This window comes from Chanos chanos, chromosome 7 (assembly GCF_902362185.1).
Source record: "Chanos chanos chromosome 7, fChaCha1.1, whole genome shotgun sequence".
Lineage (NCBI taxonomy): Eukaryota > Metazoa > Chordata > Actinopteri > Gonorynchiformes > Chanidae > Chanos > Chanos chanos.
Window position 1 is genome coordinate 30,287,140 of NC_044501.1, and position 25,850 is coordinate 30,312,989.

The following is a 25,850-nucleotide window of genomic DNA, read 5'->3' on the forward strand; positions in this document are numbered from 1 at the left end:
GGCTGAAATTTAAGATCATTATACATTCTACATGTGATAATCTAAGTGTAGTAACCCAGTTACAACAGGAGGTTTCTCTAGTTGATCTTTTTGTCTGCTTGAAACTACTGACAGAGTTCTTTGTTGAAGTTATACAATATTTGAATGTATTGTGTGTTTCCAGAGAAACAACTGCTTCAAAAAGGTTTTCGTTGTTTCCCTCTCAAATTGACACAGCCAGAAACAAACAATTTTGGAATGTGTTTAAAAGCCTCAAACTAACTTTATTATAAGGCTGTAATATTTGATATGCATTAGAAATAAGTCGTAACATATGGAATGAATATGTGTAACAAACACAGGGATGGTTCACATTATTCACCACAGTTGGTATCTCTCGGGTCAGTAAGACTTAGTTTAGCCCACATCACTGTAGCTTCCCCCTCGGGGTGTTAAGCTTCCACACCTTCTGCCCGGCTGTATGTGCATTAATCATCCTGCAAAATGGAAACCAGCAGTGTGTGCTTGTGTGTGTGTGTGTGTGTGTGTGTGTGTGTGTGTGTGTATTTCTGCGTGGTCGTGTGTGTCTGTGTGTTTGTTTTCGGCTCTCTGAGAATATGAATTCATATTCCCAAGTGAATGTCCATGTACTGGTGATGATACATCACATGGGCTGGAAATACAGTGACCCAGTTTCAACTGCAAAATATGCTCTACCAAATCCAAATATGATTTTAAAAGGAAATATTGAACAAGAGCAAAAGTCTTTAAAGAATGTCATACAGATAAAGAACTAATAATAATCAGTAATAAATAAAGAGAATGTTCTGGATGACACCATATGAATCATACTAATGTGCTGCAGATAGGTGGACTGAGAAGGGTAAGGTGACCCTCACAGGTAGTTGCACTGAATTCTCAATGATAATGGACATGCTTTGATTTAGCTTATGACTCATTGTTTCCACCAGTTGGCCAGCTTTCGTAGGGCCAGTGTTTTAGCTTCTGATGTGTCAAGGGAGTACTAACTGTCTGCTATGTTCCACATGAAGGGACCATATAAATTTTGTTTTCTTTGAAACTAAAACCAGGCGGCCAATCAATGGACAGCTGTCTTTATGAAGATCTAGTATGGGTGAATGAAACAAGCAGCATTTTCATTTTAGGATACTGTAATTGTTTTATTATTATTATTATTATTATTATTATTAATAATAATAATAATAATAATTACAATAATAATAATAATAATAATAATAATAATAATAATAATAATAATAACGGTAAAATAACTATACAAAATCCCATTTTTATCTCACCCACCAAGACCGCCAGTCTACATATATGATATATAGATTATACATAATCAAAAGTATGCGGAAACTTCTGCAGACAATTATTCATCATAAGATTGCCGCAATTTTAAATAACCGCCACCCCTGTTAAACTCACTTTAATGAATGCCTAATTGAATAATATGACGCGCCTCTGTCTCAATGAGGAAACGTAAGCAATTGTATCCGTATATGGCCATGTCAAGAATGTGTACGTATGCAAGCAGTTAGGAGAGGGCTGCTTTGGAGCGAACTAAAAGGACACAAAAGAAGGTAATACAGTTGATGTGTTATTGTACTGTCAGGGATTTTTAGAGAGTAAAAATATGCATGTTTGAGTATATACTATTTAAAGTACTATTTTATGTGTTTATGATAAACTCGGTCAAGTCACTTTCTGTATAACTGTGTGTGGTTTTCTTTCCATCACGGTCTCCCCCTATTTTTGAATGGTTGCATTGGTCTGAACTTCCTCTACAAAGCCTCTGCCATTATCAGGAAGTTTGGGCGGTGGTTGAGTTGAGTGAACTCCTCGATTTTTTTTTCACCAGACTTCAGGTATGTTTTTCATCTTACAGTTATATTAATTATTCGCATTGATTCGAGAAATCCAGTTATCATTTAACAAGGCTGCTTAGTGAAATAATCTGCATTAGAACAGTGTATTCGATACTGTAGTAATACATTCATTTCTCTCGCTAGATCACATTCATATGAGTAGAAGTGAGCGGACAGATGTTGGCTGTATAAACCGATTAAGAATAAGAGTAGATAACCTAGTGTTGTGACTATATCCTACCACATTCGGACTGGTTGTGCTTTAGATTACAAAACAGTGCTGCTGCTTTGTTTACCATTGGTAATAAGTTAGGCTTCCGTCTCCATTACTGTTCTGTTGGCCTTGTTTCGTCTTGTGTTAGCCGGCGCTCATCGAATGTCTCTTTAGCAGACATACATGTTGAGCAATCAATAAGAAAACAGTACAAGTTGATCGAGTATGTGAGGCATCGGTTTTTCATAAAGTGCTGAACGAAACTTCGAGCGTTAATAACTCGTAACACAGCTGGCAAGCCAGACATTAACAGTTAGCTACCAGGATTTCCGTCTCTAGACTTTGTTAGCCAGCGCTTTGGTTCTCTGCCGAGTGTCTTGCATAAGGAGTCTCGCTCGCTCATATTTAATCCACATGTTATTTGTAAGGAGGTTGTTTCACGGTATTAATAGCTTCACAGAAAGTAGAGCAGTGCAGAAAAGTTCTAGATCTCATCTGGGTCGTAATTTGATGGCCACCGTATGTGCTATCAACAGAAGCTCTGTCCCACGGGGAGATATGTAGGCCAGTCCATTAAACTCAAGCGAACAGCTGAGATGTAAAATTTTGTACGGTGCCTCTACAGTGTGGTGTTATGAACCATGGATAGAAACTGCATTTCTCAGTTTGAGTATTAACTGACTCTGCACACTGCACACTATCCAGTCCAATCCAATCTGCATGTCCAGCTGATGTCGTAATGCTTCAAGTCCGTTCAAGTCTGATACTAATTATGTTGGACAGTACGTGAATTTAATGACTCCGTCAACCACAGCACACAGCTAGGTAGTATAACGTTAGCGATTTTTCGAGTCGGATTGACGCAACTTAATTTCACTTTTTTTTTTTTTTTTTTTGGCTTGAAGCCCTTTGATGCCCTCTTAAAAAGGACATAGTTTTCACATGACTGGTCCCATCCTTTTCCCGTGTGGAAAGCAGTCTCGAACAAACCTATGAGCCATTTCTCACATATCCTTATATAGTACCGCTGAAGCAACGTTATTAGATTTACCCATAGCTAAGCCCTGTTAAGCATGGTTGGTCAAATCCTATATTTGGTAATTACATGAGGTAGTCTACCTGTTTTAGATTTGTTTTTCACAGATCGTACTGTAGACCATGACTTTAGAAATGTTTGGAAGCAAACTGCAAAGTAATGTAATTTTGTCAAACATTGTGTCTTATGGTCCTATTATAAAATCCAAGAGTTGATTATACTGACTTTGTCCAAGGTTTTTTTTTTTTTTGTCCCTCGACAAGACTGGGCAAGTGTTTGTGTTTTGCGTTATTCTACGTCTCTTCCTTTTTGGCTGTCTGTGCAGGTAGAGACCAAAAAGAAAAGAAAATGTCGAGCAAACGCGCCAAGGGAAAGACCACCAAGAAACGCCCCCAGAGGGCAACCTCCAATGTCTTTGCCATGTTTGACCAGTCTCAGATCCAGGAGTTTAAGGAGGCCTTCAACATGATCGACCAGAACCGCGATGGCTTTGTGGACAAGGAGGATCTGCATGACATGCTGGCTTCTCTGGGTAAGATTAGAAAAGCTGTACGCCGTGGGAACTTTAGATCTGTTCACAGAAATGCTCTGTCTTCTCTTTTGACCCAATTTTGTCGAATGAACTGGGACAAAATATTTTGCTTAAGTCACTTTAGCTTGGTGGAGACACTTTTTTTTTTTTTTTTTTTCCCCTCCACTCTAGGAAGAGTTGTTGTTTTTAATTCTGACTGACACTAATGGCCATTATATCAGCCCTACCTGTCTGTGATTTGGCATGGTGGCATTCCTGCTGTTTTCTCTCTTAAATATGTTGCATGGCAGGCTACCACATGGCTCACTGAATCCATTCATTGGATGCAAATGGTTTTCGTCATGCGTTTTAAAGCAGCTGTTATAATTATTGCTGTTGGCTCGGTATGCTGACAGACAACCACCCAAAAGAGATTGGTTCTCTGTGGATCTTCTTCCATGAAGATTCATTACAGGTACAGGTTGCTGTGTTTAAGGGGGGGAAATAAGGGAGACTTGTATTTAGGCTTAAAATAGTGAACTATGTCGCTCTCATTAGACAGAAGAACGGGTAGTTCATGTTTTCCTTATTTTGTCATAATCTTATCAGCTGTGTCTGAAGCCGCTGCTGTTTTTGCTAACTGATGGAGTTGTCTTGTCTTTGAGGCGAGACTGGGTGGGGTTATTACACATTGGTATTTTGGCCTCAGGGGGAGTGGTTTACCCTAAGGCTTGTCTTTGTCTGCGTGTGCCTGCGCGCGCACACCTGTGAAGAGAGCACCAAAAAAAAATCCAATGGAATCTGAACACTCTATTCTCTAACCTCTCCCTTTGTGGTTATTTTTATTTATTTTTCCCTTTTCCCCTCTTGCATCGTTCAGGAAAGAACCCTACGGATGACTATTTGGAGGCCATGATGGCAGAGGCTCCAGGGCCCATAAACTTCACCATGTTTCTCACCATGTTCGGTGAGAAGCTGAACGGCACCGACCCAGAGGACGTCATCCGCAACGCCTTCGCCTGCTTCGACGAGGAGGGCACCGGTGAGTCGCAAAATCCGCCGCACAGTTGATATCGAAAGTGGAAAAGTGCTCCATCACCGTAAATAAGCTGCTTTTGTAACCTACATGTTTCAAAAGACAGCTGTAATCTAAAGCCTCTGTGGTTAGTAGATATGGAAGCAGGGCTGTTAAAAAAAAAAAAAAAAAATTTATTGCTGTTGGAATGATGCCGGCTTATTTTCTAGTGTTTGTCTGGTCTTCAAACAGAAAGTGAATGTAAATTATAAAAACTGATAAGATTAACCTCAAAGTTGAGATGAGTGTTATTTACTGGAGGAGGAGAGTTGTTTTTCTGTGCGGTAATTCTTTGTGTGGCTGTGCTGTAATAACACTCGGTCTCTATCTCTCTGTAGGCTTCATCCATGAAGACTACCTGCGTGAACTGCTGACCACCATGGGCGACCGTTTCACAGACGAGGAGGTGGATGAGCTGTTTAGGGAGGCGCCCATTGACAAGAAGAGCAACTTCAACTATGTGGAGTTCACACGCATCCTCAAACATGGAGCCAAAGACAAGGACGATTGAAAACCCCCAAAAATGAGCCCACCCCGAATCTCTCCTCCCCTCCTCTACCCCCCCCCCCCTTTTTTTTTTCCAGCGCCCTCAGCAACAAGGGGAGTCCACATACCCTTGCTTTGCAGGCTCTCATAACAACCTGCCAAAAGCCTGACCGCGTGTGTGTGTACCTTGTTACATCTGCAATACATGCATACTGTTGTCTGCCTCAGAGGTTTAAAAAGATATGGCCCTTTTTTGTTTTTTCCTCCATGCTTTGATATGAAAGGGTTTTTAAAAAAATGTGAAGATCTCTGGAAAGGCACCCTTTTGCTCTTGTGATGGCCGGTTCTTGCTGAATTTTTACATTTTATAATAAATATGAACTTTTTAAAATAAATTACTCTATCCAAATGTTCTCCTGCTCTTATGGTGTTTTTGACTACATTTTATTCATTAACTTTCGTAACCTCAGGTGAAAGTTGTACTGTACTAGAAAGTGTCTCTCTCCTTTGACCGTTTCTTAAGTGCGACTTAAAGCTCTAAGCTGAGGTTAAAAAAACTGTGTGTTTCGTCCATGTCACAACTCATATCTGATAGCTGCCCTCCTTGAAGTCATGTGTTGTGTAGTTAGACCAAGCCAAGCCGACTTACTGCTTTTCCTTTATGTCTGGAATAAATGCCACGCCCCATTCATTCCAGCTGGCTTGTTATAGCTTGTTCTGATTTCAGCCGCTACCGCTGTGTTTCCAAAAGAATAAAAAAAAAAAATAGCAGCTGCTATGAAACCTCTGTTCATTAGGGTTGTGAACGAAAGGAACTCTTCAGTGCTAGTGACCTACCATTACGCTAAATACAACTATGTACTGTTTCAGTTGGTTAAGGAGAACTTATCGTGTCTGCAATAATAATTTCCATGAATCAGTCAGAAACGATTATCAGTGTGGTAGTACACAAACCAGTCGCAGACATGGCCAATTAGAAGGGTTGTCGTAACTTTGTCGGTTTCCTCAGCTCTAAACAGAGTTACTGCATTCAGTGAGTGTTTCGTGGGTGGTGTTTTATCTGAGTATTATAAACAAGCTATCTACTGAGGTAGCATTTCAAACGTATTCTTTTGGCAAACCTGAAGGCTATAGCAGAAAATTTAACCTATTGTAATAAAGAGAAATTATAAAACAGTTTGATCCATCCGGGAAATCATGAACCCAACCCACCGAAGTACAACAAGCCAATCAAGATTCAACTTTTTTCATTACACGCGCTGAAGCGTCACAGAAGCACTATCTCTGCCCGGCAGCGTGCAGTCTGTGCGTCTGCACTTTGTAAACAGTTCGCATTCAGGTAACTATAACTGTAGTTCCTTCGAATGATTAATATTTTATATAACATCTGTCAAGGTAATTCATAGATCGTTTTTCTTGTTTGAACCCTCTTGTTCGCTGCCATGCTAAGAACCAACCCAATATGTAACATCAACTTCCGCTTAGCTATAGCATGTGCAGTTGCACAAGAGCACAAGGGCAAAGCTATGGCAATTGTTAGTAACCTTATTTAACAGTTTTATTATCATAATCTCTAATGAGTGTTGTCACATAGTTATATATTTCACGGATTATTTTGTCAGATTGGACGCTTCTCCAGAACTGGGCGCAATATTGTGTAATCCATATGTTATAAGAATCAGTGGGATTTGTTATCATATTAATGAATTGACTCAATGCGTTTTCTTAATCAAATATTTGCCGAACACGATGCTTTTAATCCAATACAACGATCACGTGTGAATAGCGCTCTCTAGCTCGTCCGTCCCCAGTGGAAACAAAAAAAGTTTGTCGGTGTCTTGACTTTACCATTCTTCCCGTAGGAACAGAATGCTGTAACACTCCGGGGTGACGGTGAAGATGCTGCGAAGGCTGCAGTTCCTCAGACAGGTCAGGGCTATCTGCTCAAATCGGCCGCTGAGTGTATGTTCCAGCCAGGAGAGTACGTGTTCCGTGTGTGTATGGACGTCTTCGGGTCGCTGTTTATTGAAGCAGGGATGTCGGAGGCTCCGCGTACAGCCGAGCCACATGACAGTATGCTCTGTAGCACGGGACTCGGTCTTCTTCACAACCACAGGATCAGTACGTCGGCACAGAGACTTTCCGGGTGCGGGTCGTTTCTCCTTACTCCTCCAGCAGAATGCTGAGGAGGAGCATGCGTTCACGGAACGGCTCTCGTCCTGCACCTCCTCCAGACAGGTGCTGCGCCACTTGCGCACCTTTCGCCTGCTCTCCGGAGCCATGGCAGCTGCCGTGCTCCACCGACTGGCAGATTTGGAGCAAGATGGAGCGGGCGGACTGCGAGAGCTAGCGATACTATCGGACTCGAGCCTAAAAGCGCTCTGTTTTCAACTAGAGCAGGACTCATGTCTTCTTGATGACGAAGCAGTGGTTTGGGCCTTGCTTGGGTGCACGCGACTCTACCTGGACCCTTGGAGCCGGCTGGTGGTGCGGCTGGTGTCAGAGAGCCAAGAGAGGCTGGACAAGGGAAAGCTGAGTGTTAGCGCACTTTGCAGACTAGCACAGGCACTCCTGGTACTGGAAGGACCCAATTGTGGCATGCTAGTACAGGCTATGGGGCAGTTACAGGAGAGGGACCCGACACAGTGGGGTTCTGAAGAACTTAGGTTGGTGTACAGGACGTTTGGAGCCGGCGTTGGTGAGGATGGACGGTATCAAGAGCTTCTGAATGCCGTCAACGCCCATGCTCTCAGCCTTGCCTCCAAACTTGACCCTTCGTCTGTCAGCGAAATACTCGGAGCGCTGGTGATTCTGAGGCAAACGCAGGCGTTACCGCTGGTCATCGCCCTGTGCAAGCAGGCTGTGCGCCACGTGCCGAACTTCGCCGACAGTGAGTTGGCCGTGGTGCTGGGTGCATTAATGCACTACGGACACAGCGATCATTTCTTCATCGAAGCGCTCGAACGCCACGTTCCCAAGATCGCTTTTACCGCTCATCCGGAGACCGTTACCAAGGTGATGCAGTACTTTGGCAGGCGCTGCATCCTCTCGCCCCCAGTGTTTGATGCCGTGGCCGAAAGCTTCGTATACAGGGCGGATGACTACACTACAGGGCAGGTGGCTCGGCAGATCGCTGCGCTGGGAGTTTTGGGTTATGTACCGCCCAACGCGGGACCCCTGTTCCGAAAGGTTGAGTCTTTGATTCACGCGCGATTTAGCCAATTCCAGCCAAGAATGCTGCTCAGGCTACTGCACGCCTGCACACTGCTCCAGAGATACCCGCTAAACTTCGTGTCCAGAATCTTCAGCCCTTACTTCCTTCAGCAGCTACAGGGTGAGTGTATGTGTGTGTTTGTTAGAGAGCGAGAGAGAGAGAGGGAGGAGGGTGAACGACTGCTTTCTCCAGCTATGCGTTTTTCTAGAATTAATCCTCTTATCACCAGTTTCTATCCGTGATATGCATTGAGAGCCTGGAAGACGTTTCAGTTTTTTTTTTATAAGATGTTGAAAAAGTTTAAGTTCTGTGCAGTTTACTGAAATATGTATGTGTCTTAATCTCTCAGAGCAGGACACAGGGATGGATCGAATGGTGTTGGCCCAATTAACTCAGCTGTATATGAGTGTTAAACTAGAGTGCCCATTCTATGAGGTGAGTGTGACTCCATTGCCCTATGCTGACACTGTGAAACCAACAAACATATTTCACCAACAATTCACTTAACAGAACTCACAGAATTGAACACCACATCACTTGTTGCACTCCAGTTGTCACTATGAGCACCATGACTTAAATTTTGTAGCATAGATTTTATTGCAAAAAATCCATTTTCTGGATCACTCTTTGTAATACGTTATGCAATGTGTCGAAATTGCATTTACAAAGTCAGTTAGTTCCACTGAAAGCGCTTAAAGCAACAAAAAGAGAAATGTCCATATTTTTCCAAGTGTTTATCAGTTCGCGTCAGCTGTTTTGTCCAAGGTTTGTCCAGTGGACTGATGTTTTGTCCAAGGTTTGTCCAGTGGACTGATGTTTTGTCCAAGGTTTGTCCAGTGGACTGATGTTTTGCTTGTGTGTGCAGGGTCCGAGACTGTTGCCTAAGCTGCGTGTGAAGTCGTTCCTGTCTCCGGGCCAGGCCCTGGAAACACCAGTAGACCCTCAACTCTACAACGCAGTGAAATCAGGGCTCGTCGACCTACTAGGAGCACGCTCGTACTTTGCCTCACGCGTGCTCACTCCATACTGTTACACATTAGGTAACACACACACACACGCACACACACACACACACACACACACACGTATAAATACATATACATATGCTCTAAATTTACCTCTGAATTTGGAATTACTGAAGAGATTTCACCGTGATCTAGGCATTTGACTGGTCAACTTAATAGTTAAGTACTAGTAAGTCTGTTTAATTTAAACTCAGCTCACTGTACCTGTATGTAATGCAGTGTTTTGCCTGTTACCTCTGATTTCAGATGTGGAGGTAAAGCTGGATGAGGATGGCTATGTTTTACCTGCCAGTCACATAGATGAAGTCTATAAAAGGCAAGTCTAATGTGGCCTTTTTTTTTTTTTTTGTGTGTGTGTTTCTAACAAATGTGCGAATGAAGGAGCGGTTTCATTTTCGTGTTGTTTTCTGTATGTTGTGTGTATGTGTATCTGTTCTTCTGGTCTTAAGGTTCAAGAGCTGTGCTGATATTTCTGTGCTTGTGTGTTTCTCGTGCGTGTTTCTAGGATCGCACTGTGTATTGACGGCCCAAAACGTTTTGCTGCTAACACCCTACAACTTCTCGGGAAAGAGGCCATCAAACAGCGGCACCTCCAAATTCTTGGTTATGAAGTGGTCCAAGTGAGTTTAAAAAAATTAATATTCTTAAAAACATAAATACTGCAATGAGAACCAAGAGTCCATACCAAACTGAACATTCCTCACAGTCATGTCTTGTTGCTTAGCTACCCTTATGACATCACCCTTTCCACCACAACGTAATTTTCTCATTGGCCATCATCATCAATATCTATCTGGCCTTGATCTTCACATCCTCTGTTGATATTATTAAAGGATATTGATTCCTCTGTCTGCGGCTGACAATGACCATTTGTCATTGCAGTGGGAACCAAGTGTTTATTGAAGAATCATAGACAGGTTTAGTACAGTATAGTCTGGACAGAGGCAGTTAAAGGAAACACCACAGTGCTCTTTAATGTACAGAGATGCAAAGGAAAAACACTATAAAAAAAAGGGGGGGGGGGGGGCGTTGGAGTGAGGAGAATTTAGGGAGCGAGCATTTTTAACAGTCGTTTTGCCCTTGTTTGTTGTCTTATGAACATTCTCTCTCTCTCCCTCTCTAGATCCCTTACTACGAGTTTGAGAAAGTGAAAGGGAAAGCAGAGACTGTGGAATATTTGCACAAGAAGATCTTCCCCCTGAGTTACAGACTAAGCTGGTGATCACCTGATCACTATATTCACCATTCACTCACACCTCAATAGTGCGTGTGTGTGTATGTGTGTTTATGGGTGCTTATATAAGCATGACCTGGGAGGTATTCCAAGTACGTGGTTTGGTGACTAACCCAGATAAGTTAACTCAGAGTAAGTGAGTTTTGTTTTGCTAGGAGAATGAAGCCATGGGACTCTTCTATTAGGAGGTTTACTACTTACTCTCAGTTTAACTTATCTGGGTCAGTCACTAAACCTGTGATTCTCAACTCCAGTCCTGGGGTCCCACTGTCCCGCACATCTTTGTGGTAACTCACAACTGACACACCTGATTCCACTGATCAATTAATCATCAAGCGTTTGATTAGCTCAGTTAACAGAATTCAAATAATGAAGAGTTAAAACAAAGACGCGCAGGACAGTGGGCCCCCAGGACTGGTGTTGAGAATCACTGCACTAAACCACATACTTGGAATACCCCTGTGAATAGAGCCTTTTTTTGGATTGAGACAACCCTGGAGATGTTTCTTATTTATTTATAATTTCTAGCACAGTCTGGGACACCCCAGGTCCACTCATGTGATCCTCGAACTGCTGTAACTCATTTTGAATGTCATATTAAAGGATTTAAAAAATGTTTTTGTGTCGAGAGTAGTTGTTGGAAGAAAAAAAATAGGCTTTTTATTGTTTAGGTCTTTTATTTTACTGTAAACCTGTGGCAAACATTCAGGTATTAATAGTTCTTTATATAATAGTCAACAATATGTGAATCCCACAAAAGACCCGACAACGTCTTTATTTATTGTCAAATATAGAATAATTTATTATATTAGTTGGTAGTCGGCAACAGCATGTTGCGATACAAAGTCAACCAAATACCAAAGCACTTCCTTTAGAAAAAAAAAAGAATAAAACAAAGAAATTGTGTATGTCTGAACACCAATCAATTAAAAAAAACAAAAAAAAAACAACTTCATATCATACCTAGATAGTCTAATGATTAATCCTGAAGGTTGATTTCAGAGGATACATTCCTGATAAAAGCAAATACAAGATTATAATATGTATTAGAAGAAGACTTAAGTGGTCTGTCAGACTAGAGAAAGGCCATGCTTGCAATGTAGGCTGGAGCCTGACAGAAACACGTAGGGCTAACTTTTGCATATGAGTTTGTGTATGCGTAAGATGTTGCATACACACACTTCCCAGCTGTTTGTTTGTTTGTTTGTTTTTTTATTTCAGTATGGTTGATGTCTGTTGTATTTAAATGGTGTGTGTGTTTGTGGAGGAGGGGGGATTTTTGATAGAAAACGGAGATTTGGTTTTTTTCGGGAGAGAACTGTCTTCCTGTTGTCCTTGTTTTATGTGGCTGGGATCTGAGGGAGGCCAAACTCATCGACCAGAACGCCATCCTGGGGAAAAAAAAAAACAAAAAAGGATTCAAATGACGTTTTATAAAACTATACCTCCACAAAGCCCAGTAAATGTATGTGGGTATACTCGGGGAAGGAAAAAGAATAATGGTAAAAGCTGATTCAGTGGGTGAAACTCAGTGGCTGGACTGTGTGTGAATAAGGCTGCTCCATGCGTGTGTGTTTACCCGATTGGTTCCTCTGTCTCCAGGTGCTCCCTCGGGTATAGCAGGAGCAGAAGATGCCTCATCCAGGTAAGAATTGTCGTCGTCCAATAGGAGCTCATCACCCAGCGCGTCCAGCTCTGTCGTCACACAGAAATACAAACTCATTGGTTTAAATAACTGTCACTCTCTGGATCCTATTCTGAGTAACAGATAACACCATCAGTTCAACGCCTGAATTTATGATCACAGGCTGGGACAATGTTGCCAAGAAGACTGAATGACGAGCGATGTCATCATCAGATAACTTTGTGATCCATATGACAACATTAAGACTCGCGAGTCATTTTGCTGTATGACCAACGTATGACCTGCCTGTTAAGTCTTTACCTGAAGTCTGAGGAAAAGTCTGATAATGTTAAAGTCGGTTTCTCACTCCTTAAAAAGCATTGGTCTTAGAGCGAACACTTAAAAATGTGATTTTTCTCCGACACATGAAGAGGTACTGACCTGCCTCCAGGTCATCCTCGTCGATGTCTGGAGTTCCGTAGCTACGGCTCAGGGCGTCCTGCACCTCACTGGCATCCTCCATCATGTCCTCCAACTGATCCTGCAGATCCTGTAAAACACCCACCCACACACAATAGTAGTTATACATCAACACACACACACACACACACACACATACATCCATGCATGTACACAGGTATGTAACCCGAATGTCTTCCTGATTGCGTAACTAAAAATAAAATGACGTGAAACGTACACTGGGGTGCAGTTATCTGATTTCTAAGCTCAGTGTTTGGATTTGAGAAATGATCAGAGGAGTTGAGATGAAAAGAGATGAAAAGAGACTTTTTACCTCGATCTGGTCAATCTTCACGTTCTTATAGGCCTTCTTCATCTCTTTGGCTCCAACTTTCATCGCATCCACCTGTCACACAAACACCCACACAAGGCCAATGATCAGAGAGAGTCAAGTACATGAGAGAGAGAGAGAGTGTGTGTGTATGCGTGTTTGTTAGTGGAAGCAGTGTGTGTTCTTACAGTAGTTTTAGTGTCTTTAAGGGTCTGGATGGTGTAGTTAGCCTGCTCCATGTTAAATGACTGCTGCATCAGCTGGTCTCTCTGCCCCTCATACCTGCCGACACACACACACACAAACACACACGCAAATTACCGCACCTCAAAAGTGCACTAATACACGTAAAAGAAGGATAAGTTTTACATTGCAGCAAATTCTGTATGGTGTGAAAACATTATAGCTCAAAAAGCAAGAGTGGGGTCTATCTTTATAACACACTCACATTCTCTTCTGTTTGAGGACTCGCATGGCTTTCTGCTTGACCATGTTCTGACAGGGAGAAAAGAGCAGAAACGTCAGACTCACTGACACAGGCATAGGACACACAGAACTGCTCCTCTGTTTGTCTTAGCCAGACTATACAAGTCAAATAAACACGGGTCATTTCTACAGAAACATAATGCCAACATCGTAATCCATATCTAAAACAATTTATTTATGAAAGAAAACATGCAAGGGCAACTCATACCAACGACTCTGGCTGCTGACCTTCTTACCCACTTGTTCTGACACTAACTGTACTTTTGTAGGCTAAGAGACCGATACTTTCCTCCAAGTTAGATCCCGGCACACCTGCCTCACTGTATCTACATGTGACCAAGCTCTGAGTGACTTTAATAAGGTGTGTTAATGGTTCATTTATATGTGAGCTCTTGGCTTTGGCACAGAGTCCAAGTATTTGTGTACGTTTATTTAAACACCACCTGCAAGTGAGTGTTACTCATCCCAGAAGGGGCTCCAGGGCCTAAAGGGTCTTCCATAATAAGAGGTTTAAGTATGTGTGTGTGTTGTGGTACACAATTGTATGATTATACCTTTGAGGGACCATCCCTCATTTTCTTCATTTGGTCTTTATATTTCATCAGTTCTTGATCCAATCTGGCGATCTTTTTGTCAATTGACTCTGCTCGGGAATCAACCTGAGAGAGAGAGAAAGAGAGAGAGATGCGGTCTATGTGAAATACAACGAGGCCATACAACAAACAACAATCCATATGATCACGTCATGGCAGTGTTTAGTCATCGCCATCCAATCATATTTGCAGCGAACTCGTGTAACTGGTTTAAAAAAAAAACGCAGACTCATTACAAGCTTGCGTCCCTATCCCGGAAGAATATGCCTAATTAATCCGTCCATTAGCCTAGAGAAAACACTCAGATGATTTATTTTTCAAACTCAATGGCTTTTACGGACAAAAGCGAGGGGTAGCTAATGCATTAAACAAAGACCCAGTATAAAGGATACTCTTGACATTGTCTAGTGGACTGAATCAATTACACAGCCGCTCCCGACCAGCTTTGATCTTTGTGGCAATTCTGAACAATTCAGTGGGCTTCACTATTATATAGTGATTATAATGCAGCGATGTACAAGCCACAGTTTTCACTCTAATTCAGTTACTCGTCGAGATTTCATGAGCCTGCCAAGTGATTCAGCAGGGCTACGTAACACTAAAAAAACGTGCGTTAGCTTGTCTTACAAGATTTAAAAATAGAATAAGCCAACGTCAAGATGTGAGAGCTGAAAACGTCGTCAACATTTCTAGAAAAAAACAATTCGTTGAACGAGGCAAATGTCACTGACTACCAAACTAAGCTTATAAGTAATATCACGAGCTGTCATAAACCAAAGCAAAGTTCCTTTGTTTGTTTGACGAGACAGGATACAAAAAGTTGTTTTTATCGTTACTTACGCCCGATATACAGTCTGTAAGGTTGGGTGCTGGTCCTTTCGGCTTTCCTCGACCAAAAATACGATTCATTTTGACACAGTTTTCAACGAAGAGGCAAAACAACAAAGATACTTCACGATAGTCCAAAGAAACAAAACCTACAACACCCGGAAGTAATCTCACAGTGACGTCATGTATCATGTGTTCTTTAGGGTGCGCTCAATACCCGCATGAATTGCTCAAAGGAATGTACGGTTTCACGTCTTAGTATATTTTAACCATTTAGGAAAAGTCAGAGCGACACAAAATTGTTTATATCTTCGTAAGGAACTGGTAAAGCGATCCTAAATGCACGCTAACAGGATTTACCGCTGACCGCAAGGGGGTGCTATGTCCCTTAGTATTCCAAAACTCCAGTTTTTAAGGATTTTAGGTTGGCAGAAACTGGGAGTATCGTAGTATGGTAGATTTACCAGTGTTAGCATCTTTGAGTCAGTAAATACAACTATTTATATAACTATTTATAAATATAACTATTTAATATAACTACCGTAGTATTTTTCAAGAACCGTCTGCACTCCTCTTAGTTGTTGGAAAACACTGTAAATAGTACAAAAATAAACTGCATAAAATCAAAATAAATCTAAAATAATCTACAAATAAACTGTCCCATACCTTTACAGACACTGAATAATCTAATAAAAGGGAGACGTGTCACAGAGAGACGCACAAGATTTATGTGTTACAGAGTTAAATCTGGCGGTTTTAAACCTTACATGCTAAATAAATAAATACTGCTTTTGCTGTTGTGCTATTGAGATGGCTGTGCATTAAGTAGAACTGGCATAGTGGCATATTAATCACACATCTCAAACACGGAGAATACCATCACTGAAGTACTCTGACATCCTCTAAAGCATTAGCTTTACTCTGATTTATAGAATTCACTATAAATTTAATTTTGGGAGGAGAGAGAGAGAGAGAGAGATTGGTAGCTTGGTGTCTAGCTGACCAAGAAAAGGGATCTGTCAGGATATGATGGAGTTCAAAATCTTTGATCTTCGAAGCGTATCGCTATGGCAACCATTTAATATATAAATTTCAGAAAATGGAACTGCCTGAGTGTACAGAACAAGAACTCTAAGTCATGAATCAAATGTGACAGTTGGGTTGCAGTGAAATTCTCACACCATCCATGGTATTCCCCCAACAGAAAGACCACTTGAACTGTTTGCTGCACAAGATGCATAAAAAATTACTGCGTGTGGGGGAACATTCATATATCTTGTGATGCGTTTTCTAGGGGCAAAATTAGACACACCATAACAGTATTCAGTGACAATTTAAGTCAAACCAATGGAGCATAGGTTTTCCATGAACTGTTGCTAGGTGCTCATGGCCTACAGTGTGGAAGGGGCAACAAGTTGCAAACAGTGATGTCATCAGATAAATGAAAGAATGTACAGATTTTATTTTATTTTTTTCAGTCAAATTACATAAAATAAAATCACAATAGAGTTTACAGCGTATATGCAGTAGCAGGAACAAGGCCATTACACAATGTATGAAATGCAACGAAACGCAAAAGGCATTTCACGCTCACGCACACACACACACACACTCACAATCTGTTCTTTACTGACTGGGCAGGCAGACCTGAAAACCTTACAGTGCCCTCAATTTAGAGACATTTTCTGGACATAGAGAAACACGTGCACAAATGTTCAGTGTTAGTTGGTCACATGTTAAGCTGACAGAAGTTTTAAGGCCAAAAACATTGTAAGCAGTATAGTGAACAGAAATGGCATCCTCTTTTCTATGTTATTTACAGTAAGGCTACAGTAATGTGTTAACAGGTAACTGAAAAAGAAAAATGTATTATTCTAACTGGATTAAAAAAAAAGAAAAAAAGCAGGGAATACATAAAATCTATTGGCATTCAGAGACCTTGGAGGTACCCTGGACAGCTCCGTCTAAATTTATACTTGAACGTAATATCGATTGAAAAAAAAAAAGCATGAGTACTCTTTCACTACTGCGGATACATGAAATATGCATTTGTTTTTGTTCTATGTTCTGTGGAATTCACTGATTCAGCAGACAATTGAATTGACACCTTTTACAATAATCAACATATAGGGTAAATGCATAACTTACATTTTCTTCTTTTACATTCCTATATATACACAGTGAGGTTGTTTTTTCTTTTTTTTTTAATATTTATAAACAGCATAACATGAAACATGTTCCTGAAATAAGCAGTCGCTGCTGGTAAAGCAGAACCTCCTAGAGACAGTGGAGAATCTGCGACGCATACTGACATGCAATAAAAGCGTCATGTAGGCCACCACCTGCACAAAAACAAAGGAGACTACTGTACAATTCATAAAACACAACAAAATAAAGGACTGATGTGTTTTTGTGCATGTGTTTTTATTTATCATATGTGCATGCATGCATCTGTGTGTGTGTGTGTGTGTGTGTGTGTGGTGTATGTGTGTGTGCAAATTGTTTTTGTTTACAGCTGAATCAATACTTGTGTGTACAGACAAGGTAATCCCAGTATCAGCATTGTGTATTGAGATGCGTCACACACCAGGGGTGACGTTATATAATATGTTTGACTCGACCTGGAGATCAACAGCTTGTCCAGATTAAGCCCTCTGTCAATTTTTAAAAATAGCAATCAGGTCCAGGATTTACTGTTATCAATCAAAGCAGATTTTTTTTAGTATTGCCACAAATCTGCTTTTCCCTATAGAACAACCTTATTCCTCCGTTCCACTCATACAGCTCTCTCTCTCTCTCTCTCTCTCTCTCTCTCTCTCTCTCTTTCTCTCACACACACACACACACACAAACACACACACACACACACACACTACCCCTCACATTCTTGCCCTCCAGCATCAGTCAGCTAATGTGGCAGTGGGGAATATAAGCCCAGGCAAGTGAGTTGTGGACATGCAGTGTGTGGTACTTGACTTGAGTCTTTGTATTTACAGCGCTGCCTCAGTATCTGACCGTCTTGACTTGAGTCTTTGTATTTACAGCGCTGCCTCAGTATCTGACCGTCTTGACTTGAGTCTTTGTATTTACAGCGCTGCCTCAGTATCCGACCGTCTTGACTTTAGTTTACAGCGCTGCCTCAGTATCTGACCGTCTTGACTTGAGTCTTTGTATTTACAGCGCTGCCTCAGTATCTGACCGTCTTGACTTGAGTCTTTGTATTTACAGCGCTGCCTCGGTATCTGACCGTCTTGACTTGAGTCTTTGTATTTACAGCGCTGCCTCGGTATCTGACCGTCTTGACTTGAGTTTACAGTGTTGCCTCAGTATCCGACCGTCTTGACTTGAGTCTTCGTGTTTACAGCGCTGCCTCAGTATCTGACCGTCTTGACTTGAGTCTTTGTATTTACAGTGCTGCCTCAGTATCTGACCGTCTTGACTTTAGTTTACAGCGCTGCCTCAGTATCTGACCGTCTTGACATGAGTCTTTGTATTTACAGTGTTGCCTCAGTATCTGACCGTCTTGACTTGAGTCTTTGTGTTTACAGCGCTGCCTCAGTATCTGACCGTCTTGACGTGAGTCTTTGTGTTTACGGCGCTGCCTCGGTATCTGACCGTCTTGTCCTTGTTCACGGGCTGTATGTGCTGTATAATAAGTTTCATGCAGGTGCGTGGGGTTTGTTTGAGTCATGTAACTGAGTTATTATGTTGCCATCATTAGTGAGGAGCTGGAGGGACTCTGAATCCTGGACCTTAAAGTGCACTTGTGTCTGTATGAAATACAGAGAAGAAAGGGACAGTGCAGGACTGAATTCTCCCATAAACTCACAACCATACCACAAATAAAGACAACAAACCTCTGACACAACAACAGACAGATCAGAGGAAAAACATACAAAAATGACACAGACAGGCAGACTGACAGATAGGTAGACAGGTATGTGAATAGGTAGAAAGGAAAGTAAGTGTAGAGACAGACAGACAGACAGACAGACAGACAGACAGATAGATAGATAGATAGATAGATAGATAGATAGATAGATAGATAGATAGATAGATAGATAGATAGATTGACAACCATGTTGTACTCTTTCATTCCACTGAGTGACAGAAAAAAAATTATATGATGGTCCCTGAGTAAAACTGTACCCACAATCCCCCAGTGAGGAATTATCTACCCATAATTCCATAGCAAGCAATACACTCCACACAGCACTGCACTGTGAAAAGGAAATTCTATGTGTATTCCCACACAGAGATATGTCCTGCCCAGAGCCCCAAAAGGATGACGCAAATAAACAAACAAACAAACAAATAAATAATAAAGGCCTGGCTGGCTACATATATAATCATTAGTGGTTACAGTAGAGATCTATGTCACAGCGCCCCCCCCCCCAACCATCACTTATTATGTCATAAAATTGTGTTATGCAACATTTCTGTCGTAAACCACCACAGGAATGACAATAATGCGGACAAAATTATTTACCTTTAAGAATATTTCACCCCCCCCCCCGCCCCCAGCTCAGATTGTCAATCAAATTCCCTATGCTGCTGCAAGTCAGCTGCGAAACAGCAACAATACATTCTTTACCTTCATGAGTGAATCAGAGAATACAGTAAATATTTGTCTCACAAAGTATGAATAACGAGAGGAGAGTACCAAGAGAAGGGCAGGTGTAAGTTGGACAAAGAAAGACACAAATGTTAAATTGTAATGTGACTCACTCAATAATACGGTATAGAAGTTAGAGGAGGACATCTAAAATTCCAAAAGGCCAAACCAAATGTTAACTGACTCAGTGTTGGTTTTGGAATGCCTTTAGTTAGTCTCTGAGCATCTTTCAACTGACATTTTGTAAAGTATCGAACCTCAAACTCAAAATATATAATGAGGTCCAAAAGTCTTTAGACAGTGACACATTTTCTGTTGTTTTGCCTTCATTAAAGGTCTCTGCCAAGTTTGAGGTTAATGATGTACCAAACAGTTGATTTTGCCAAGCTACATGGTTTTGAAAAGCTTTGATTTGTTCTGATTTTTTCCATCTCATGATGGTTGTCTTCACTTGGACTGAGGCTTCTTTTCATTCTTGTTTTGCCTGGTCCAAACAACAGTGTTCAGAGGCAAATACGACACCTAGAATCAAGACTCGACCACTCTCTAACACATATACTAACAACATAAACACGTTTTTGTTACAAGACACTTCTCTAGAGTCAACAACAACAAAAAAACACCCTAAAAATAGTACCCTAGATTGGGTGGACCATGTGTTTAATGTGCTGTTACTTTTAAATGGTTCGTGTATCAAAACACACTCAAATTAAAGCTGGCTTTTTTTCACTGCAACCACCTCAATTTTCTTGTATCATTTCAAATCCAAACTCCTGGAGGACAGAGCCTAAACAAACAAACAAGCCAAAAATGTACCACTATCCAAAGAGTTTTGAAGCTCACATTCTCCTCAAGATCATTTTTAAATAAAAGAGGAATTCATATAAAGGCGAAAAAAAAAAAAAAAACTAAGGTCCCAGACAAGCCGAAAACAGATCCCGGACCATCGCCGTAGGGATTTTGGAAACGATTTTTATGGGCCATTCTTCCATCTAGTTAATGACAGCCTCGCGTTAACCTGCTTTTAATGCAATAGCATCGTTGTCCATGGTTGGCATTGGTGTCACTCAGAGGGTAGAGGAGACCTGTGTTAGGCCCAGTGTGTTTGAGTCCTCCTTGCCTGTCTGCGTAATGGAGGACAGTTCCACGGCTAGTCATGCCGGCTTAGCTGTCCTGGGTGGGCTGTCAGGGGGCTGGGCTTGCTGTCTGGATCCGCCCCTGACCCCGCCTCCAAACCCTGCTCCCCTGCCGCCCCTCCCACCACGTGCTGGCAGGCAGAAGTCCTTGAAGCAGCGCTTGAAATTCTCATCGAGGAAGGCGTAGAGCACTGGGTTGAGGCTGCTGTTGGTGTATCCCAGGGCAACGCAGAAGAAATAGGCAGCCATAACGGACGTGGTTTCCGGAACGCTGACTAGAGCCTTGATTAAGATGAAGATGTGGATTGGCGTCCAGCAGATCACAAACACGGCTACCACTACCAGGACAAGGCGAGTGATGCGACGCAGGTTACGATCCTTCTCCCTGGAGCCGGACAGCAGCCGCACGCTACGCAGCCGTAAAACCATCAGCGTGTAGCAGATCGTGATGATGAGGACGGGCACGATGAAGGCAAACACAAACACACAGATCTTCATCAGAGTGTCCCAGTATTCATACGGCTCCGGGAACTGCAGGGCACACTCTGTGGTGCCTGAGAGAGAAACAGCACAAGAAAGAAAGGAGGAAAGAAAGAGGGAACGAAAGGAAGAGAGAAAGAAAAAAGACGGAAAGAAAGAAAGAAAGAAAGAAAGAAAGGGGAAAAAAGAATAAGAACTATCGTGCCTCACTCAGAACTGCATCCGGACGGTTACCAACAGTAACCACTGACAGATCACCTCAGAGACTCACCATTATTGGTCTGTGTGCCCCCAAGTACCATGGCGGGCACGCCAGCAGCCGAGGAGAGAACCCAAATGCCCACGTTGATACCCTTGGCCTTCAGGGGCGTTCGGAAATCGAGCGCCTTGACGGGGTGGCACACGGCAATGTAGCGGTCCACGCTCATCATGGTGAGGGTGAAGATGCTGGTAAACATGTTGTAGTAATCAATGGAAATGAAGACCTTACAGACCACCTCGCCGAACGGCCAAGAGTTCAAAAGGTAGTCAGCGCTCTGAAAGGGCATTGTCGTAGTAACCAGAGCGTCAGCGAGCGCTAGGTTAAAGATGTAAATGTTCGTGGCCGTCTTCATCTTGGTGTATCTACGAGAAAGACGCAAAACAAAAAGCACAGTGAGTTAGAGCGGCAGAGAAAGTTTTACTGACGTAAGGATATTGAAATATTTCAAACCAACCCTCATTAGAGGATACCTCTCATAGAGCTTTTCCTTCGTTATGGTTAAATTAAGCTGTGAAGATTCACCTCACTGTCGCAGTCAGAATGAAAGAAAACAAGCTGCTTTCATATCCTGTCAGCTCGTACTGTTCAAACCCCCATCTCTTCGCTCTCTCATAAAATCCAGGGGAGTGATAGCATTTACGACATCTCATTTGAGACTGCTGAAGTGAATAGATAAACAGAAGTCTGTGACAGGGAAAGCGAGAGAGTTCAGACAGACACGCACACACACACACACACACACACACACACACACTGGGGGTGGGTGGGGGAGTCGGGGGCTGGGGGGTGGGGTGGGGGTGCTCAGGTGAGAGCCTATGAAGTGCAGTCAGCTGTGTTAGAAGCATCTGTTTATCAGTCTAAATTTTCCCTCCATGTCTCACTCATTTACTGGCTTTCAGCACCCACCAGGATTGAAATGAGAGGAACTTTTATGACCTACAAACCAATTATCTGAACTGTAGTGTAGGTGAGGTCAAAAAAAAAGAACTAGGATAAATCGGTACATACATGAGTGACAGGCGTTTGTGGGCCCGAAGTGTTGAAGCAGAGAGTAACTGAGCTCACGTACAAAGCAAGCCAACTGTCACTCTGCCAGATTCCCAGAGAATTCAGGGTACACCTGTGGCCCTAAGCCCAAGTGAATTATGGGTAAATTTCCTTGCCCAGGTCTGGAAGTTCTCAACAAAGTCAGAAAGTATCAATCACCACAGAGTAGATTACTTTCACAGCAGTTGGCGCAATGGTATGGCCAAATCAGCAACTTTGCAGCAGAAATAAGTCATAATGTCACAGATGCATTGTGCTGTTAACTCAGCTGAATTCTTGGCATTTACATAGTTTAGTGTAACCATTACGACACATGACAATTTGTTGAGAAATTATAAAATTGCTGCTGAATGACTCGACACAATGTTACAGACTGCCTAAAGGAACATTCCAGAAATGCAATAGATTTCCCTTATATCAAGACATCCATCACACCTTCGTGGGATAAAAACAGTTGGTCTGAATGAAGAATTGGCCCAGAACGTCACAGTGGCACAAACTTAGTGAGCATCAATCGCATGCAGGGCACGGAGGAAAACCCTGGCATACTGAGTGAGATAAGACCTCTTAAGTAGTGACTGCCACTCAATTTCTTTCAATCCTGATTTATTAGTGTACCGCCTACTGACTGACAAACACACGCCTTTCTGTCTGCATCATACATACTTCCATACTTCCATATATGCATGGGCTATAAAACAGTTACTTATAACACACCATCTAAACCCCATGCCATAACCATAAATGTCTATACATATCTACACACACACACACAGATACACACAGACACACACACACAGATACACACACACACACACACATACATACACACACACACACACACACAAAGTGCCGATTTATGGGAATCTGGGAACGTAAATACAAGCCTGGCTGCAGAGAACCTACAGCAACCATTAAAAAAGGTCTGAATCAGCAGATCAGCATTCAGTGAGCTACAGGACAGGGGAATCACCACTCTAAATCACAATTAAGTACACACACACACACACACACACACACACGCTCACACGCACTCACGCACACACGCACACACGCACACACACGCACACACACACACACACACACACACGCACACACACACACACACACACACGCACAAGCACACGCACATGGACACATACATCCCCCCCATACACATACACACACAAATACAGATAGATAGATAGACTGACAGATAGATAGATAGATAGATAGATAGATAGATAGATAGATAGATAGATAGATAGATAGATAGATAGATAGATAGATATAGAGAGAGAGATAATGATGAACTATATCTAAAACATGTGGCAGAAATGCTGTAACTTCATAGGCATACCATCTGACAAACAGAAATCAACTTTGTTCAAAATGTTCAAAAACAGAAAACATCAGTGTTTACCAAACAACAAAACTGTTCATAAAACAAGTGCTTACGACCTTTAAGCCTTTAACCATGATCTTCAATAGAACACAAAAGCGATGAGATTACACCAGTTTCCACTGCCATATCCTCTGTAGATATATTTTTGGACATACATATATATATATATATATATATATATATATATATATATATATATATATATATATATATATATATGTGTGTGTGTGTGTGTGTGTGTGTGTGTGTGTGTGTGTGTGTGTGTATGTATGAATATATTTGAAGCGGAGGTTTTCATCTGAGAGGAATGCTCTTAAACAGGATGATTCTCTTCATGTTTAAATCTTCAGTGTTGACAGGGGCCGGATGTAAATAAATGAATGAATAAGTAAAAGGAAAAACATAGAGAACCGAATCAATAATTAAAACAAACTAAGAAATTTATGAACACAAAAGAACAAAAAGGACCGGAAAAGTTGTCCACATATTTTCAGGTTGCTTAAGAAAAAGTACACTGCCATAGGCCATCCAACCACTGTTGTGGGCACGTGAAAATACTGGCAAGTCCGTCACCCAGGGATCTGATTTTTTTTTCTTTTCTTTTCTTAGAACTCGTCGTTTGAGAGCTGTTTGAAGCGAGAGGGATTTAAAAAGAAATGAAGCCTCGAGATGAGGAGACCAGTCGAAAATTGCACACACGCACACACACACACACGCACACACACACACAAACACACACACACACACAAACACACACATATATATATATATATATGGGGGGTTTTTTCGTCAATGTCCGAGAGTCCGATTTATTGTGAGACAGCTCAAGTCACTAAATCAATACAAAAACGACTCAGACTCAGTACCTTATAATAACATACATGACGAGGCAGTTTCCCACGAGTCCCACGACGAATACCACCGAGTACACCGCTGTGATGACCGGAATGAGAGGAGACATGGGTTCGTGCGCCCAACCGTCAGTTAGCGTGTGGTTACGCGTGTCTGTATCACCTGTAAGAGACGCATTAGTATCACACTCGTCTGCAAGCGCAGAAGAGCACCTGTCTTCTTTAAATATCTCCACAACGCTCGTGTCCATCTCCTCACGTTTTGTCAGCCTAGGGGAGAGGAGAAAAAAGGAAAGAAATAAAGGTAAGAGAAAGTTACAACGTTCCACTCAGTGCTAAACAAGACATGGGAGAGTACAACTAACGTTGTTTGAAACAGTTAAACCAGTGGTGTTGAAGCGACCTACTATGAAAAATGGAAAATATTTTTGGTCTGTTGTATTGTACACTTTGCACTTACGGGTTAGATTTTTAAGACCGCCACCTTACCAACAAATCACAGTTTTTCGGAAAATAAAAGAAATAATAATAAAGAGAATTTGCCACAAATATCAAAAGAGGTTCAGATTGCTTACTTTGATAGCGTAGCTTTCCGTGAAATAGTGACGCTGACTAGCTGTAACGTTAGAAAGCTCCTGTTTGTGCAGACGGCAGCGGTACGGTAAAGTTTGTTGCTATGAGTGTAAGCGCGAGTGGGACTGGAGCTTCTGCGCCACCGCGGCGCGGCCGAGCGCCAAGTGCGCGCAAACGCCCACCCCCTTATCTTCCCCCAAATATGACATCAGAGAGAAGGACAATCACCAGCAGACACGCAGTCTTTTGCCTCGCTGTTGATCGCAATCCCATTTAACCGGGTTAAATATGCACGACGATAGTGTGTGTGTGTGTGTGTACGTGCGCACGCGTCCGTGTTCTCGCCTCAAGTTAGACAGATCAACCATCTTTAAACTCCTAAAGCTTCATCATGATTTAATATATCTTCTCACAATTAGTGAAATGTTTTAATTGCCTAAAATTGCGAATACAATCCTCTCTGACGTTTGTATGAATAATTGAAGAGAATTGTTTTCTTCATGTTACATCACTGA

At 41.9% G+C, this 25,850-nt stretch overlaps 4 protein-coding genes across 4 annotated transcripts; 2 read left to right on the top strand and 2 right to left on the bottom strand.

Moving 5' to 3' along the window:
• Positions 1-1,810: 1,810 nt before the first annotated feature.
• On the top strand, positions 1,811-5,592 carry myl12.1 (myosin, light chain 12, genome duplicate 1). The gene is made up of 4 exons (XM_030779722.1): positions 1,811-1,871; positions 3,447-3,653; positions 4,513-4,674; positions 5,046-5,592. The coding sequence occupies exons 2-4, from the start codon at positions 3,470-3,472 to the stop codon at positions 5,216-5,218; spliced, it is 519 nt and encodes a 172-aa protein (XP_030635582.1). The 5' UTR covers positions 1,811-1,871; positions 3,447-3,469; the 3' UTR covers positions 5,219-5,592.
• Positions 5,593-7,092: 1,500 nt separating this feature from the next.
• On the top strand, positions 7,093-10,731 carry fastkd3 (FAST kinase domains 3). The gene is made up of 6 exons (XM_030779166.1): positions 7,093-8,527; positions 8,757-8,842; positions 9,273-9,447; positions 9,679-9,748; positions 9,938-10,052; positions 10,556-10,731. The coding sequence occupies exons 1-6, from the start codon at positions 7,093-7,095 to the stop codon at positions 10,652-10,654; spliced, it is 1,980 nt and encodes a 659-aa protein (XP_030635026.1). The 3' UTR covers positions 10,655-10,731.
• A 1,244-nt stretch (positions 10,732-11,975) lies between these two features.
• chmp5b (charged multivesicular body protein 5b) lies at positions 11,976-15,068 on the bottom strand. Its single transcript, XM_030779488.1, has 8 exons — positions 15,000-15,068; positions 14,121-14,225; positions 13,529-13,575; positions 13,269-13,362; positions 13,084-13,155; positions 12,732-12,840; positions 12,246-12,361; positions 11,976-12,057 (listed from the first exon to the last, which is right to left on the bottom strand). The coding sequence occupies exons 1-8, from the start codon at positions 15,066-15,068 to the stop codon at positions 12,007-12,009; spliced, it is 663 nt and encodes a 220-aa protein (XP_030635348.1). The 3' UTR covers positions 11,976-12,006.
• Positions 15,069-20,756: 5,688 nt separating this feature from the next.
• On the bottom strand, positions 20,757-25,013 carry LOC115816524 (delta-type opioid receptor-like). Its single transcript, XM_030779487.1, has 3 exons — positions 24,778-25,013; positions 21,490-21,842; positions 20,757-21,292 (listed from the first exon to the last, which is right to left on the bottom strand). Exons 1-3 carry the CDS (start codon positions 25,011-25,013, stop codon positions 20,757-20,759), a joined length of 1,125 nt encoding a protein of 374 aa, XP_030635347.1.
• Positions 25,014-25,850: the final 837 nt, after the last annotated feature.